Below are 15,552 nucleotides of genomic sequence, written 5' to 3'. Positions count from 1 at the left end.
AACATTATCCATTGTCTTAAACAAACTAAAGCTACTTCAAGTGCATAACACAAGTGTGGCACCTTCTGAACAACAAATAGACCATACACACTCTGGAAATATTTTGATTCTACTATTACTGAAAGAGAAATCAGCATTTCCTGATATGCCCATTTGTGGAACTGGACCTGAGCTATGATGCTGTCATCAGACATGTTTAAGTACCTAACAGTATTTGTGGTTTCCTCTTGAAGTCAGTTGAGCTCTATATGGATTAGGACTGCATCCATATAGACCAGTCTTCCTACATAATGTCAGTAAACACGAGCTAGTTTCTTGAGGAAAATTCAGAAATTTATAAAAATCTGCTATGACCACCAGTAAATTTTTTTTTGGTTGTTATTTATTCTCTAAATCCTTTCAGTGAGAAAACACACCTTGTTAGTAAAATTCTCTGAATAAGTTCCTGATAACAACAGTGTTTCATTATTACATTCAAATGTATACTTAAGTATTTAAGTTACTGGAATTCATTTGAAGTTAGATTTGTGTGGGAGATTCAACTGCCCACATTGCTGTGTGGGCCCAAATGCAGCTACTGCCACAAGAGGAAAATGCATCACATAGCTGTATTCTAACCCCTATTACCAAAGAGACAAAGAATAATTTACTTCTTTAACATAAAATTTAAAAATTACCAAGGAAGGACTAAAAACCAAAAAGTATCAAGACATAGATATTCTAGTAATTCCAACTGTCAACAAGTTTTCTGTGAAATATGTGATTACCTCTAATGTGAAGGAGAGCACCACATCAGACTTTGACAGCTGAACCTCATTTTCATCTCCTATGTCCAAGAACGCAGAATTCTGTGATCGCTTTAACTTCTGCAGTTTAAATTCCGGCCCACCTTTAGACACTGGAAGACTTTCCAAATTTGCCATCAGCAAATTCACTGAAGACCGCAACTCTTCTATGTACATGTTCTCCATTTCTCTTGTTACAAATTTTGGGAATTTTCTTTCCTTAGAAGATATATTTTAAAAGTTAAGGAGGAAAAAAAAAAATCATCCCACATTATACATCATGTTAATTTACCAATTTGCTCTCAGTTAAGAGATATCTAATAAAAATAAAAGTCTTAATTCCAGTGTCTATCTATTTTTATATCTTCGAAACAGTAACGGGAAGACTAATCCCATCCCAAAAATACAGTTAATTTTGACAAGAAGGAATAAGTTGAATTGAGAATTCCATTCATACTCCTCAAATACAGCAGACAAAATACCTCTTTGAACACATAAAAAAATAAAGTAAGGGGCATTTTTAAAAATGCCCACCCAGAATCATTTAACCATAAACTCAGGTTGAATACATACCCATTAGGTATTTCTAATACACGTGTTTTAAGTGTGTCATTGACAATATACCTTTAATGTTACCTTCAAATATTTTACAAATTGCCAAAATGAACTGTCCACTAATAATTTTGTTACTTCATCTATTTCCCATGCTACCAAAACCAAGTCAATCACATGCATCCTTCCAACAAAAAGCTGTTAAAACTACAACCACGACATGAAATTCCTATCATTGTTTATTTGTATTTTTAAGAATAGATCATTCATTTTGAAAGTAATGCTTAATTATTACACTCAGGATTATTTTAAACGTAAGTCTTGGAGAGAACTTAAAAATATTTTTTTTCCTCTGTAGGAGCTAGATAATAATGTTTAAATATTGTGCTTATAACAAAGGGAATGCATAAACATATATAATGCATATATGAACACACACAGAGCCAATTTTATGCACAGTCTTTCCCCTGATACTGAATATAGGGCAGCTTGGGAGAATATCTCACTCAAGACCAAACAAAAATGTAAATTATTCTAAAATATATCTTTTTACGTATAAATGAGAAACAAACACTGTTCCCCACGTATTGTCTTTGCTCCTAAAACAGACAATTTTGATCATTAGCTGTTGTAAGGAGTATCATAAAATGTTTTACATTAAAACCTTTACAGTTGATTTTGTTTCAGTAACAAAGAGCAAGCAAGTTCACCGTGACTCAAAACCCCTGCAGCAAGTCCAGTGGTCTGGCTCATTACAGCATTACAGAGCCAGTATACTGCAGATCGAAAGAGAAAAAAATTATTTACAGTTAGAAACTAAAAACACAAGGCAAGGTTCAGGGTGCTCTAGCCAAAAAAGACCCCCACTTTAGAGTGTTTTTCAAACTGTACCTTATTCTGTGAGGATCATTCAAATCATAATATGCCAACACAGAAGACAGAGAATACAGACTGTTACTATGTCGTTAAAAGATCTTTCCTCTTGTTCAGATGCTTTTTCCACCTCAATGTAAAAATTAAGGAAACTGTTTATAATGCCTTTTGCTGTGTATTTTTTATGACTATAATCTTCCACGATTTAAGGCAGCACTATCGGAATATATGGAGGCCTTTACCTTGAATGTTTGTAGTCACTTCTCTCCCTCCCAAAACAAGGGTGAGGATCCTCCATAAAGACTCCAAGGCCTAAAAATTTCACCCCCACACCCCCAACCTTTTATTTGCTTTTTTAAGACAGTGAACTTGTAACAAATTGCTATAGCGCATAATATGTAAAATAATTTAAAGACACAAGAAGAGTAGTGGGGGTTTTCCACTATTTTTTAGTGCGTATGCACAGGAATGTAATTATGTTGATTTGAAAAGCCTGGACTGTCTGAAGAACAGATGCCCTCAGCACAGCACTGGAATTTTGGGAAGTCTGAGCGCAACGTACTGGAATATATCCTGGAACAAAGACCCTGGGGACAGATGCGAGACACTGATTGTGCTGCTGTACACACTAGCCTTCAGTCTGGATTCTGAGAGTGCTAAAATGGATTTTCAGGATGCATTTCTCACAGAGAAAAGACACTGGGTAGTCTCTTCACAGGATCACACAAAAGTTTATCTTATAAAAACATAGCACCGATTATAATAGGTAGAAGGTGCCATTAGGTTATACACACTTTGATTTCAACTGCTTTAAATTTAGTCATATGAAGAAAAAGATGGGCAAATAGATGCACGCATTCCCCATTGATTTTATTCTGTCATAGATGAACTTATTTCTAAGGTTCTTGCTTCCACTAAATAGGCTAAATTATCTTTTCTGCTAAAATAAACTAATTTATAGTTAAAAACTTGTAAAATCAGCAAGTAATGTGTTACAGGAACCAGGAATGAGACCTCAACGGCACCAAAAAAAACTATATGCAGACATTTATCCTGAGCTGTGCCAATCTTTTGAGGCTGCAGTTTAATAACTCTCTCACAGGCAGGTAATCACTGAAACCCCGCTTCTTTACCAACAAAGTGGCCAGAATACATAATCCGGTATCAAAAAGCTTTTTACCTTGCTTTTGAGCTCTGAGAACAAAGTTCATATTTTGCAGCATTTGATTGCTTAGGCTTAAATGATCTTAATAATTCTCACAGCTGCTAGAATTAGGACTAGGTCTCAAAGTCCCCCAGAAAAAGTTCTGCATTTTAAGCAGTTTAAGAGACATGTGTGAAAACTGTGATTTCTGATTTGGATGTACCATGCTAAGACATGGAGTTCTTTATTCTGTGCAAAACTGTGCAGTAGACACTGTGACAACCATGAGAGTTTTCAAGTAGCAGATCTGGTAAAAAAAAAAAGCATAAATAATTTTTTCTTTAAAAAAATCTACAGATGTGCAGCGTATGCACATACATCAGAGACGGAATGAACAAGAGTTACAAAGTTTAAATTTTCACTTGCTTTAAAATTATTTTAAAACTTGTATGGACAGCCTTTTGCTTTTTAGGAAGATTACACCTCCAAGTTGTTATTTATGAACTTCACAGACTTAGACAATATTTTTTTCCTTTTAAAGAAACAAGCGAATCTTTACTGCTTTACAATTAATATCATACTAATATAACACACATTTTTCTGCACACACAGAGAATAACATGCATGCTTCCAATATTTTGTAACTGTTGGAGCTAAAGGCAAGAAGGCAACAGAGCAAACATAGGATTATTGGACAATTTTGATTACAAGTCTGGGCTTCACAGAAGACCAAAGAGACTTGAGATTGCCTTTCTGTGCAAAAGGAGTCTTTCCCCAAAATTTAATAAGATATGGCCAATACCAATCCCACCTGTGATATTTAATATAGAAGGGCATAACCCTGTCCACTGAAGCAAATACAAGCTATAGGAGAGAAAATAGGCTTAGCTTTCTAAAATTTACAGAAAGAATTTGTAACTTACTCAATCACCGCTAATTTGACCTACAAGACTCACTCATAGTTTTGTTACTTGCAATACTAATATAAGTAAGTATTATGAACTTAAGTCTTAATCTCTAAATATAAACTCTGTTATATATACTTAAAAAGTATATCACATATAACCTGCAGTAAGACATAAACATTATGGTTATACCCTAAGCACAGTTTAATGCACTTCTGTATATAGAAGATGACTTATTTTAGTGCCAAAATACATAATCCCAAATGTGCAAATAATATACCCTTTGTTTCACCACTGGAGGTGCTGCTGAAGGGAAGGTAGGATCACACAACACAGGACTTCCCAAACGCAAGTTCTGGTTTCTCCCTACCCTTGTTGGCAGATACGCTCCAGAGCAGAAAGAAATGCATCTGCCAGACTTATGTTTTCAAACAATCTTCTGCTTAATTTTAGAATCAGAAACTGGAAACACACACTATGTATTGTCCCACTTACATGTGGGACATGTACATGCTGCCCAGGGAGGGGGTGGAGTCCCCTTCTCTGGAGATTTTCAAGACCCGCCTGGATGCAGTCCTGAGTAATGTGCTCTGGGCAATCCTGCTTTAGCAGGGGAGTTGGACTAGATGATCTCTAAAGGTCCCTTCCAACTCTGAAAATTCTGTGATTCTGTGATTATTGTCCAAATCTTACATGTTTTTGGTACATGAAAGCAACCACTTACCCTTGCCATTTGTTCTGCCAATTGTAGTCGTCCATCTAGTTCACGTCTGATCTGCGCTGCTTGCTCATCTCCATTATCCAACTTGGACAGAGAACAAAAATAAAGTTAAAGGTGAGAAATGTAGTTAAAACCAAAATAGAAATGAATGGAATACTTTCAGTCTTAAAAATCAGTGAAACACTAAGCAAATATGTGGCTTTCAGTCTTGACAAGATGAAAGCAACGTAGTGGCCACCAGCTACCCCTGGTCAGGGTCTCTGAAGAGTAGCTACCATTCCCTTGAGATTTTAATACTCAGGCTAAACAGAAGCACCATTACTTTCTTACAAAAATAGCAGCTGAAAACATTTCTCCATGGAGCAGAAAACCGGTGAGATTAGAAAATGCTTGCTAAGAAATCTGCTCTTTGGTGCCATGAGTTCCTGTATAGGAACATATAGGTATAGGGGAAGAAAACTGTGGCTATGCCTTCCACGTATGGTATTATTTCACTCACATAGCTCTTTTCCCCAAACATTGGCCAACTGCTCACATCAAGGCATATCTAGGTTTTGAGCCTCCAATATTTTCATACTTAGGCAATAGTCACGACTAAACATCTGACTTCTATCAGGGAAGTTAAGGGGAAGGACACATCTCTTCACCCCAACAGAACAGTGGGGTATCAACAGAAAAGAGACTCCTCAACTAATTTTTCACCTGTTTACTTGTTAAGGGCAGTGGGGAGCTGGTGGTGTAGGTGAAGTGGGGCTTCTCCTCAACGCACTGACCTGCACAGCTGGTTAAGAGGAAGAAGCATGAAACATCTGGAAAAGATCAGGCACAACTTGCCTTCTTACCTGAATAAATGCCAAACAAGGACAAATTCGGAGACCCAGTGGAGGGCTCTCTCTGTCCCGAGGGCTAACCCAAGACACGATGTGACATGCTGGTATGACCCTAGTGCATTTAGTGTGCGGCTAAGGTTTAAGGATACCTGAATTGCTCTTCACTTTAAAAAAAACCCTTAAATTGATTAGGGATGTAAACTGGAAAAAATTGGTTCTCTAATTAAATGACATCTTCAGCTAAAGAACACACGGTTAGTTTGGTAAATGATTGATTACATTAAACTGAGCTTTTAAAGTAAGACCACTATTCAAATACATAACACCATCTCCTTTGCAACACTCCTCAGCTAAATCCAGTAGATCTTATTGAACCAAGATGGTCTCGAAAATTGGCCATTTTTTCTTTCAAAATCCAATTTTTAAAAAGCAATAATTAAAAATACACTATCCAGTGCTTGCAGGTCAATTACAGCATCATATATAATGCAAATCTGACCACATTTAGCTACAGGATGAGAAATTTTCCACTGCTAGTATGGAAGCGATGACAGAACATGCAATCTGTCACCTGGTGCAATCTGGCATCTCACAAGATCCTTGCAGGAACTGATCCAGACTACCCGAAAGCAAGAGAACAAAATCTGAAGGCATCCCTAAAAGATGCTCAGATGTAAACTAGAGAGGAGAAGATGGATCACATTCCAGACTGGAAGAGTCTTCCTGCTAAGTATGTCTGTAAACCTGCTCCTAGTTTGACTGTGAGCATAAATGGCAAAAGCGTTCTCAATGAAAGCAAATATTTTAGGTTTTCAGAATAAAATTACAGTATTTCAAGTAAATTCCCAAATTTGTATTCTTCCACTTCTTAACAGAGTAAGAGACTGCTTATTGAACTCATCACCAAGAATATTTCTAACTTCTATTTTCCTTTGTATCATAACTACATAATTTTTGCAATTATTTTTGTTTAATCAGTACAAAAGTCAGTCTAACATGAAAAACAATTTTGTTTTCCATTTTGGGATAAGAGAATGTCAACATTATTTTAATAATATATGCCATGACAGGCAATTGCTTGATATCTGCTTGAAAGTAATTTTGATGATTGAATTTTGCTTTCTGCAAAAGGTGGGTGTGGCAAAGCAGAATGAAGCCAGAACTTTTTCCTGTGTCAAGGCACAATTTAAATGACTGCCTCTATTATTAGCTCATTTGAAGAGGCATAAGCCGTTATTTAAAGACTGATATTTAGGGTTTTTTCTTCATTTAAAAAACACATGAAATTATCATTTAAGTTAATGAAGGTGTATTCAGTATTGCAACTGAAATCACTAGTTGGTAATCACTCCAAATTCAAGCAAAGGGGTTTTGTTTGATTTTTTTTTTAAAGAATAATTGGCATTTATATAACATCACATAATGCTTCCCACCTTTAAATATGAAGTCATGTTTTTTAAAAAAAGCTATAGCCTTAGAGATTATTTTAAAAGAAGGTACATATTAATTCCATTTAATAAAAACATTTCAGCTTTCTGCAATGGTAGCATTAGCTATACAATAGCTATAAATAGCTGTATCATAGCTATTTACTGACTGCACCAACAATAGAGATGCTCCTCACGTCACTTAAACCTCACGTAACCAATTAGTCAGTATTTTAGCAGCAAGGGACCTCACTACAGAAGACTCTACAGACACCAGAGACCTGTTTTCAGTACAAAATACATTAGAAGTCCTGACCAAACAAACCAACGTTTCCCCTAAATGCCATGTCTGCCCCCCCCAAACTTGTAAGACCTACGCAAAGACACCGACTCCCCTTTTGAGGGCTAGCTAATTCAGTAGGAAAATTCCCAACTGAGCCACAGTATGAATAAGAGAGCTGTGTCACTTGTGCCTTCTCTTTTTGCAAAGATGATTATTTGGATTTTAAAAGCTTCTTCAGAAAAATCAGTAGGTATGAATGACTACGCTTGGGTGAATAAGAAGCCACTCTTAAAAAAAAAAAAAAAAAAAAGTGGCAGCTCATCATCTTTTTTTTCCTCCAACAGTGTTACATAAAAACAGCTTTCTAAAATAAACCTGCCACCATTAGACATCAAGCTATTAATGCAAAAATGTTTTTATTCATTAATGCTTGAAGTTGCCTTTATTTTTTCTCACTCTGCAAAGGGCAATCATTTTTATTACAAATTTCTTTATTAGTAGAGATGGAGGGGGAACGTCCTCAATATCCAAGTTGACCAACAATTCTTATTAGATGATGTTTTCAGGTGCTTATATAAGTGTCAAATTCTAAAAGACAGACTGAAGTTTTCTAATCCAAATTTCTGCTTTAACAATCTCAACCGAAACACTCCATTGCTTCTGAAGAGGCCAGGGAAGACGGGAAGACAATACGCTGCTTTATCCATAATAAGAAAAATGGTGACCATCTTGTCAAAGAGCTTTAGCACCATCTTGCTTTGAAGTAAGGATCTGAAATTTAGCAGGGCCCCACCTGTGAAAATCAGCTCAACTCTGGCCAAGTTATGAACCTTTGAAAAATGAAGTTTGCAGCAGTCAGGCTGCAAACAGCCACTACCAGAGGCTAAATCAGATTCAGCATTCAGACTCATTTTCAGGTCGTGCTGCTCTCTGTCTTGAATATGCATAGCGTCCACACTCCTCAGATTATTTGCTCATTTAAGAAAGACTGTAAACTTATCAGAGTTAAAAATCACTATTTGGATCAATAACACGGTATTTTGCTTGACAAGCTGCTGTTTGATTTGCGTGCCTAAACAGCATAGAACAGAAATATATCGGAATGAATTAATGTTTACATATTTTAAAAGCTTGGAAAAGACTGCATACTTTTTGGTTCCTATTTAAATAACAACTTTTTTAACAAAATTACTTACAAGGCTGTAAAATATTTGTTCATTTTTGTGCAAAAGAAGAATGGCACACTGGCAAAAAATCTGTTTAATATGCAACAGTAACTTAAGGTAAAAAAGGTACTAATGCTGCCAAGAGATACTGCACTAAAGCCCACGGCAGTTATTTGCATTCCTCTATATGCAAAGTCATATAGCCTCTGCCCAAGAAACAAGACCAATTTGAGTATGGGTAAGAACTGACCTGCTGCAAGTTATTGTTTACATTCACAAGTGCTCAAACTAACTGATAGTTCCTCCAAATGACTATTTTATTAATGTCTGGTTAACTTCCCTGCAGCTTTCTAATTCACAGTAACATCAACACCAATTTACATTTACCTGCCCAAAGCAATATAAATTTCTCTACATTTAATGACTAAACTGACAGATCACACAACTTAGGACTTGTTCTTACTTCTGCAACGCAAAATCCAAAGTCTTTTCACTCTGTGTGACAGCAACGGTCTTTTTATTTTTTTTCTTTTTTTCCTGTATAGCCACTTTTTGCCACACGTGACCAAGTCTGGGCCCTGTGGAGCTGACAGGTTATTTGTAGGTGCCCACGTGAGGTACCCTGCAGGGTCCAGTCCTGACTACTGCCTGACAGCCAAAGCAAGAACTGTCAACAGGGAGTACAGGGCTTGGATTAAAGGTGTTGTGATTATGAATCAGCTCGAGAAAATGGATTTCTGGATGTAACTAATGGCATCCAGCAGCAAGGCTGGAAGAGAAAGTGAACGCCAGAGAAGTCTTAGTGCTCAATTTTGGTTGTCAATCAAGCAAGCAGCAGGCAGGCAGCAGGTGTAGCAGATGCAAATACCAGCGTTTTTCAGACCCTTCTCCTTGCTACTCTTATCTCTGACTCTAAAATAAGGAGTTTTGGTTCAGACAGACCTGCCGCCCCTAAGACCCACAAGATTTGTTCCCCTTCTTATCTTTACACAGGTGGAGTTGCTCTAAAGGAACACAGTGGGAAGAGATTAAAGGTGGCTGCAATTCTCAGCAGTGTTAAGGAGCTGCTGTGCGCTGAACACAAACTGCCTGTGGAGATTCCCGAAGCTTCCCAGCCTTGGGAACCAAGATTAGCAGCTACACATGCAAAAGTAGGAGGATCAACAACTTCCAAATCAGGTCGAAAACAGAGCGCCCAACTCCAGCCTATGACAGCAGACGTTTTTGGACATGAATTCAGCAGGACTTAAGTTCTGAAGAACAAAGTTGTGACAGAAGTAAATTGCTTCCACTTCCTATAGGAGGAAAAAACCAGATTTGATTAAAGGGCTGGACGTGTGAAGCTTTCTAAGTGGCTTCTACTGGACCTTTTCATAAACCTTCTGCCTCCTGTTTCACAGCAAGAAAGACACAGCTGTAAAAGGAAAGAAAATGTAGTCATTCCTCTCTTTCAGAGAAGGTTATGCTGTTCAGCTTCAATTTTAAAACATTTTCTCTTCCTTGTGTATAGATTATATAGTGGATTAATTCAGATTCATAAAGCAGATTTATAAAATGGTATTTAAAAACTCTCACGTTCTCTGCACGTTATAAAATCCCCATCATGTATCACGCAAATGGCAATGCTGATGGCTGGCCCTGCCTGGGTGGAGGTGAAACCTGTGGATTTCCCACAAAACTCTGCAAAAGAAAAACTTTAAAAACTCAGTTCCTAAATCGTCTTCTCCCTTCTTCCCAACTCGCTCCTTTTCCCAGCCAACACACACAAAAACCAAAAAAATGATGGATTGGGCAAATAAACTTTGCTTCTATGTTGCACATGCTCTACCCGAAACGTACGTGGAAGAATGTCAGAGAGAGAAAATCTGTTAATGGTTAAAACAAAGGGGGAGGAAAAGCACCACTTTTTGAAATTATTTCTCTTGTGGTATAGCAGTGTACATATTTTCAGCTAATTCTAAGTCAAAAGACAAACACAGCAACCAGTGAAAGACTTCATCCGTCTGCAGCAAGTAGACTTGTAAAAGCTTACAGGCCCAAAGCCCGTACGAGGTGTTCTAACAACTTTTCACAATGCCCCATCACACCTCACAGCCTTCTCTCATCCTTTTGGCTCTAACAGAGCACAAGAAGATTGCCCTCCAGACAACTGGCCAAGCTAACCACTCACTCAGTTTTCCTGTAACACAGTGCCAGCAAAAAGCTCAAATATTAGTTCGAGTTTACTTAATAGAAATTCCTATTGAGTACTAAAATTTTTTTTCCTCTTTTTTTTTTGGCAGATGTACAATGTAACTTGATTCGATGACCATTTCCCTAACAATCATCTTTCATATTTGACTGCTATTAACCTTTTAGAGAAACAGTAACAAGTTAAACGCCTTTTATCGACATATAACTTGACTATATTTGCCAGACAACCTTAGTCAAAATAATACGTCTCAAATGAAAAAGAATAATCCAAACTTTAAAAAGAACTTCAAAGGATTCTTCAAATGCAACATATATCCCCTGTTTAATATCATCTTTTATGAATAAAATCGAAAAATAAATTAATGGTTCAACATTTGCCCCAACCCAAATTAAAATGTAGTCCTCAATATTTTATTGCATGTTTTTATCTACTGGCTGGAACTGATACTTTGTGAACAGGACACTTGGAAGAGTAGTGCAAATCTTTTTGCATAATAAAGAATGGTGGTTTTGTTTGCCTGTTTGGATTTGAATGGACCCCAGCTCTCTTTTTACATACACAGGCTGAGGAGAGAGCAGGGCTTCCCAGACAGGGTTTTCACTGATTTATATAGACGGTGTTTTCCACAACACACCGTCATATCATTGTTCTGCATCAATTGCCCAAATGAAACATTTTTTCCATTTTATTTTGGATCACTGATCTGAAATTAAAATTGGTGGTCTGCTAACAAATTCCAAAAGTTAAAAGATCTGTTTCTCTTCTTGGCCACACCTTGACATATGGTTTGTAAATAAATAAATAAATAATAAATAAAATCAATAATGCATGCAAATCACTTTTATTTGGATGATAACATCTGAAGAAAGTCTGCTAAGCCTTCATATTTACAGAGGAAATCACTCTGTCACAATACTGAGTCTGCTACTAGTTTTTCCTCTGATTTAATGCAAAGATAAAAGTTGAAGCTTTCTTTGGTTCACAAGGACCATGTTTTTACAAATTATGCAATGTGGGGCTCTAGTGAAAAAGATACACTGACCTAAATACAAGTATTTTGAACATTTATTTATGCACAGCAGTCTGTTTATGCACCAAGGAGAGACAAATCAGATAGCAGGTACTTAGTTAATGATTTGGTTTTAGCTAGTATTTTTTGGGTTGTATTTTCATCATAGCAGTTCTCTGTAAGTATTAGAGGCTCTTTGCGTAGCCTTAGAATTATTATATTATGTGGACCTTGGTACCAGCAGATTCTGAGAGGGAAAAATCCATTAAAAATAAAATAAAAAAAAGAAAACTCCAACATTAAAAAAAAACAGGGATATTATCTTATTCACTATATTAATGGCTTCTCATTTCATATCAGTGTTGATACACTGTCACAAGCTTGTCCATAAATGCCATGATTCTGGTTCTCTTCTGACTTTCTCCACAGCGAAGAGAATTGTAGAAACATGAATTTATATCTACACCAATTAGAATATTAACAAAAAACAGTTTCACTACTTTGATGCTCTTTTCTGCTCTTCCATCTTGCTTACTTTACTTCATCATTCACTTAAAATTATTTTTGTAGCAGAGGCTCTAGTCTATAAAGCAGAGTCCCAGAATTGCAAACCATACCTCTTTCTCCAGTTATGTTTTGGTCTTGGCTGTAGGTCCACTTGTCTTCGTAACTCAACTACAACCCACTTGTTACACAAGTGGTGGCCCCTACTCAAAGATACTAGGTAAAAAAAAAGCAGGGAATTTAAGTATCCCTCTTGTTGTACATATGTAGTGGCCACCACGGACAGTGAAAATAGTATTTATGTAACCCTTTGCACGATTCTTGCTTGTTTGTTTTCAGAGTGGTTCATATCCCACAGCACTTATCCTCATACATGCTTAAAAGTAATATGGCTGTTGCTTTCATGAGCACTATCTTCATGCGATTTCCTCTAGGTAAGCCAACAAGATTTAAATAATAAAACTAAAAGCAATTCAACTAGTTTATCCTACTTTTACCTATATTGTATTTATAAGTTGCTCAAAAGAAGTCCAAGAATAATCTATTGACTTTAAGCTTAATGCAAGCCAAGAACGTTGGCTTTCACAAGGAAATGATGGGTAGAGATGCAATAAAGCCTGCATAAAACAAGACAGATTATTTGTTTTAAAGCTTAAAAGCATATACAGAAAAATGAAGGAAACTGAGGCTACCAAACTGATAGAACATTTAGTTTACAGAAGCAATTCCACTTCCACAAACCAGTGCTACAAGAATTTTAAAAAAGAATTATAAATTGTGCTTTATTCTAAATTGCTCACTTTACAAACTAGTGGTTTACAACCTTTTTTTTGGCATTTTGACCAACCTCATAAAATGATGCTGGTCTTCAAATAATAAAATATGTAATTATATGTACGTATAATTCCTGCTTCATCCCCCACATTTTAAAGGAAATACCTTCCTATTTTCTCTCTGGATTATACAATTACCTTGCACGCGACAGACAGAAGAAACACCTTGTTAAATCAGACAAATAGTCCATCCAGCTCAGAACTGAGTGTGTGACAGTGACAAATGCCAAAGTTACCTGGGGAAAATGCTGGAGGTTGGGTATTCTCTGAAGTGCGTTATTACTCTAACGATAGTTGTGGAGCCCGTGGAAGTGAGGGGGATTGTTAGAGAGTACATTCAGGCCTAGTCCTATTAGCATCAATTTATGGACCTGCTCTCCAGGAACTTGATTAAACCCTTCTGAACTTTCTGCTGCTGACTGCCCCCATTGCTGCCCATGACAAAATGTTCTGGAAGGTCCCCAAAAGCCACATAAGGAAGCGTTTCATCCATTTTCAATCTCCTACAAACGTTCTTGAGTGCCCGAGTTACTAGTGGTGAGTGAAGGTACACATTCACCTTGGCCACTGCCTTTATATAGCTTTGTAAACCTCAACCATACTCCTCCTCGTCAACCTTCTCACCTCCAGACTGAAGAGCTTCAGCCCTTTCAGTCTCTCCTCGAAAAGCAGCTGTTCCATGATCTAGTCCTCACTGACCTCCCCTATATCCCTGAGATGGGGAGACCAAAGCTGCACACAATACTCAACATATGGGCATAAGAAGGTTATATACAGCAGGAAAACGATGCTACTGTTGCACACAGAATGAATGATTTCACCACAGGGAAATGCAAAGTGTCTTTCTCGAGCTGTAACTGTCCATGCTCAGTTCAGCATCCTGTGAGCATGCGCTAGTTTATTTATCCTCTGATGTATTCCCTTACGTTTATCTACGTTAGAGCTTACCTGTCGTGATTTCCTCATGCAGTTTTGTGAGGTACTTCTGGAGTTCCCTGCAACTAGAGCAACATTAGAGTACCCCAAACAGTTTAGTACCATCTGTAAACTCGGAGATTTCCCCTACACTGCCTTCTCCAGGACATTCGTGAAGATGTTGAACAAAGATGCAACACTTCTCCTAAACAGACTGAATCAGGCAGAAACCACGCTTAAACTCTCTAGGAATCCATCAAAAGGAAAACAAAAGAAACCTCCTTCTAAACCTCCTTCTAAAATACCAAGACTGCACCTCAAAACCAGTACCATCAGGTCTCAGGTATTTACTACAGAACTGGGTCATTCAGAAGAAGTGTCACGGGCTGATAACAAGTCAGCCTATTGGCTGTTTAAGAACAACACTGTTTTTAAATCAACAAGTATTAACGTTAAACTCCAGAAGCCACATTAGAATGATTAGAATCACATTAGGATCCTCCTTAGTGGCTCAGAGGTAGACTATAGATGAGAAAAAAAAATGTTAGTACAACTCAAAAGTGTCACTATAAGCAATGGAAATTTCTGCCTCTCGTTCTCCTGGCATTTGTGACAATTGCACAGATGAGTAGCCAAACCCCAGGTTTGCCCTTCTTTCTGGCTGAGACTACAATATTCAACCACCTCTGTTGGACAGGACAAAAACCTAAGGAAGGCATGTCGTGCTGAGTGAGAAGGAAGAAGAATAATGGCAGGTTCACTATTTACAGATGTAATCACTCTAAATATTAAGATGATAAATCAAGGACATGAATGCAAAGCATCGTTCTTTTATTAACAGGAATAGAAATATTCAGATCCTTAATATGTCATACTGTAAACATATTTTATCCAACTGTATCTTGTTTTTCATATCCAGATATTGGAGCTCAGGGATGCTGTCAAGACAGACTTCACAGACTCATCACAGCACTGTGTCTTCCCCAATGTAAAAGTCAAATTCTTCAGTTGTTGCTAACTATGCAAAATGCCTTCCACTCCTCCCTTTGCAACCACGAAATTATAAATAACCATACACAAAAGTTCAACTTTTATTTGTTTTCCACTCAAGTCTTTGCCTTGTTATTTGTATGGGTGCTCGTCCTACAGCTAGGCAGTGAAAAAAAGTTTCAGAGCTATGCACAGAGCCTCTTGTACCATCCAAATAAAGTATCTTTTAAGGCAGCAACCTACAGTCCCTAGGTAATCAATGGAGAGACAGAGAAACCTCCAGAGAGTTATTAAAAGCACTTAAGCAGTTATCTACACGCCTACCATAAATACTGTGGAGGTCCCAACTGCACTGGTAATCTCTGCTAAGATGATAAAAAGAAATGGGTGTTCTTATTCTCCCTCTCACCTTCCCCCGGAT

At 37.3% G+C, this 15,552-nt stretch overlaps 1 protein-coding gene across 1 annotated transcript in view; it reads right to left on the bottom strand.

The window, feature by feature from the left end:
• Nucleotides 1-15,552, bottom strand: part of CADPS2 (Ca++-dependent secretion activator 2) — a 346,061-nt gene that overhangs the window by 182,859 nt on the left and 147,650 nt on the right. The window contains exons 5-6 of the mRNA XM_009883694.1: nt 4,984-5,064; nt 768-1,004 (exon numbers count right to left, since the gene is read on the bottom strand). Coding sequence (XP_009881996.1) covers nt 768-1,004; nt 4,984-5,064 — 318 coding nt within the window. The remainder of the gene's footprint in view (nt 1-767; nt 1,005-4,983; nt 5,065-15,552) is intronic.

The sequence above is a fragment of the Charadrius vociferus genome, unplaced genomic scaffold, assembly GCF_000708025.1.
Source record: "Charadrius vociferus isolate BGI_N301 unplaced genomic scaffold, ASM70802v2 scaffold43, whole genome shotgun sequence".
In the NCBI taxonomy this organism is placed as follows: domain Eukaryota; kingdom Metazoa; phylum Chordata; class Aves; order Charadriiformes; family Charadriidae; genus Charadrius; species Charadrius vociferus.
This window is presented reverse-complemented; position numbering and strand designations above follow the sequence as displayed.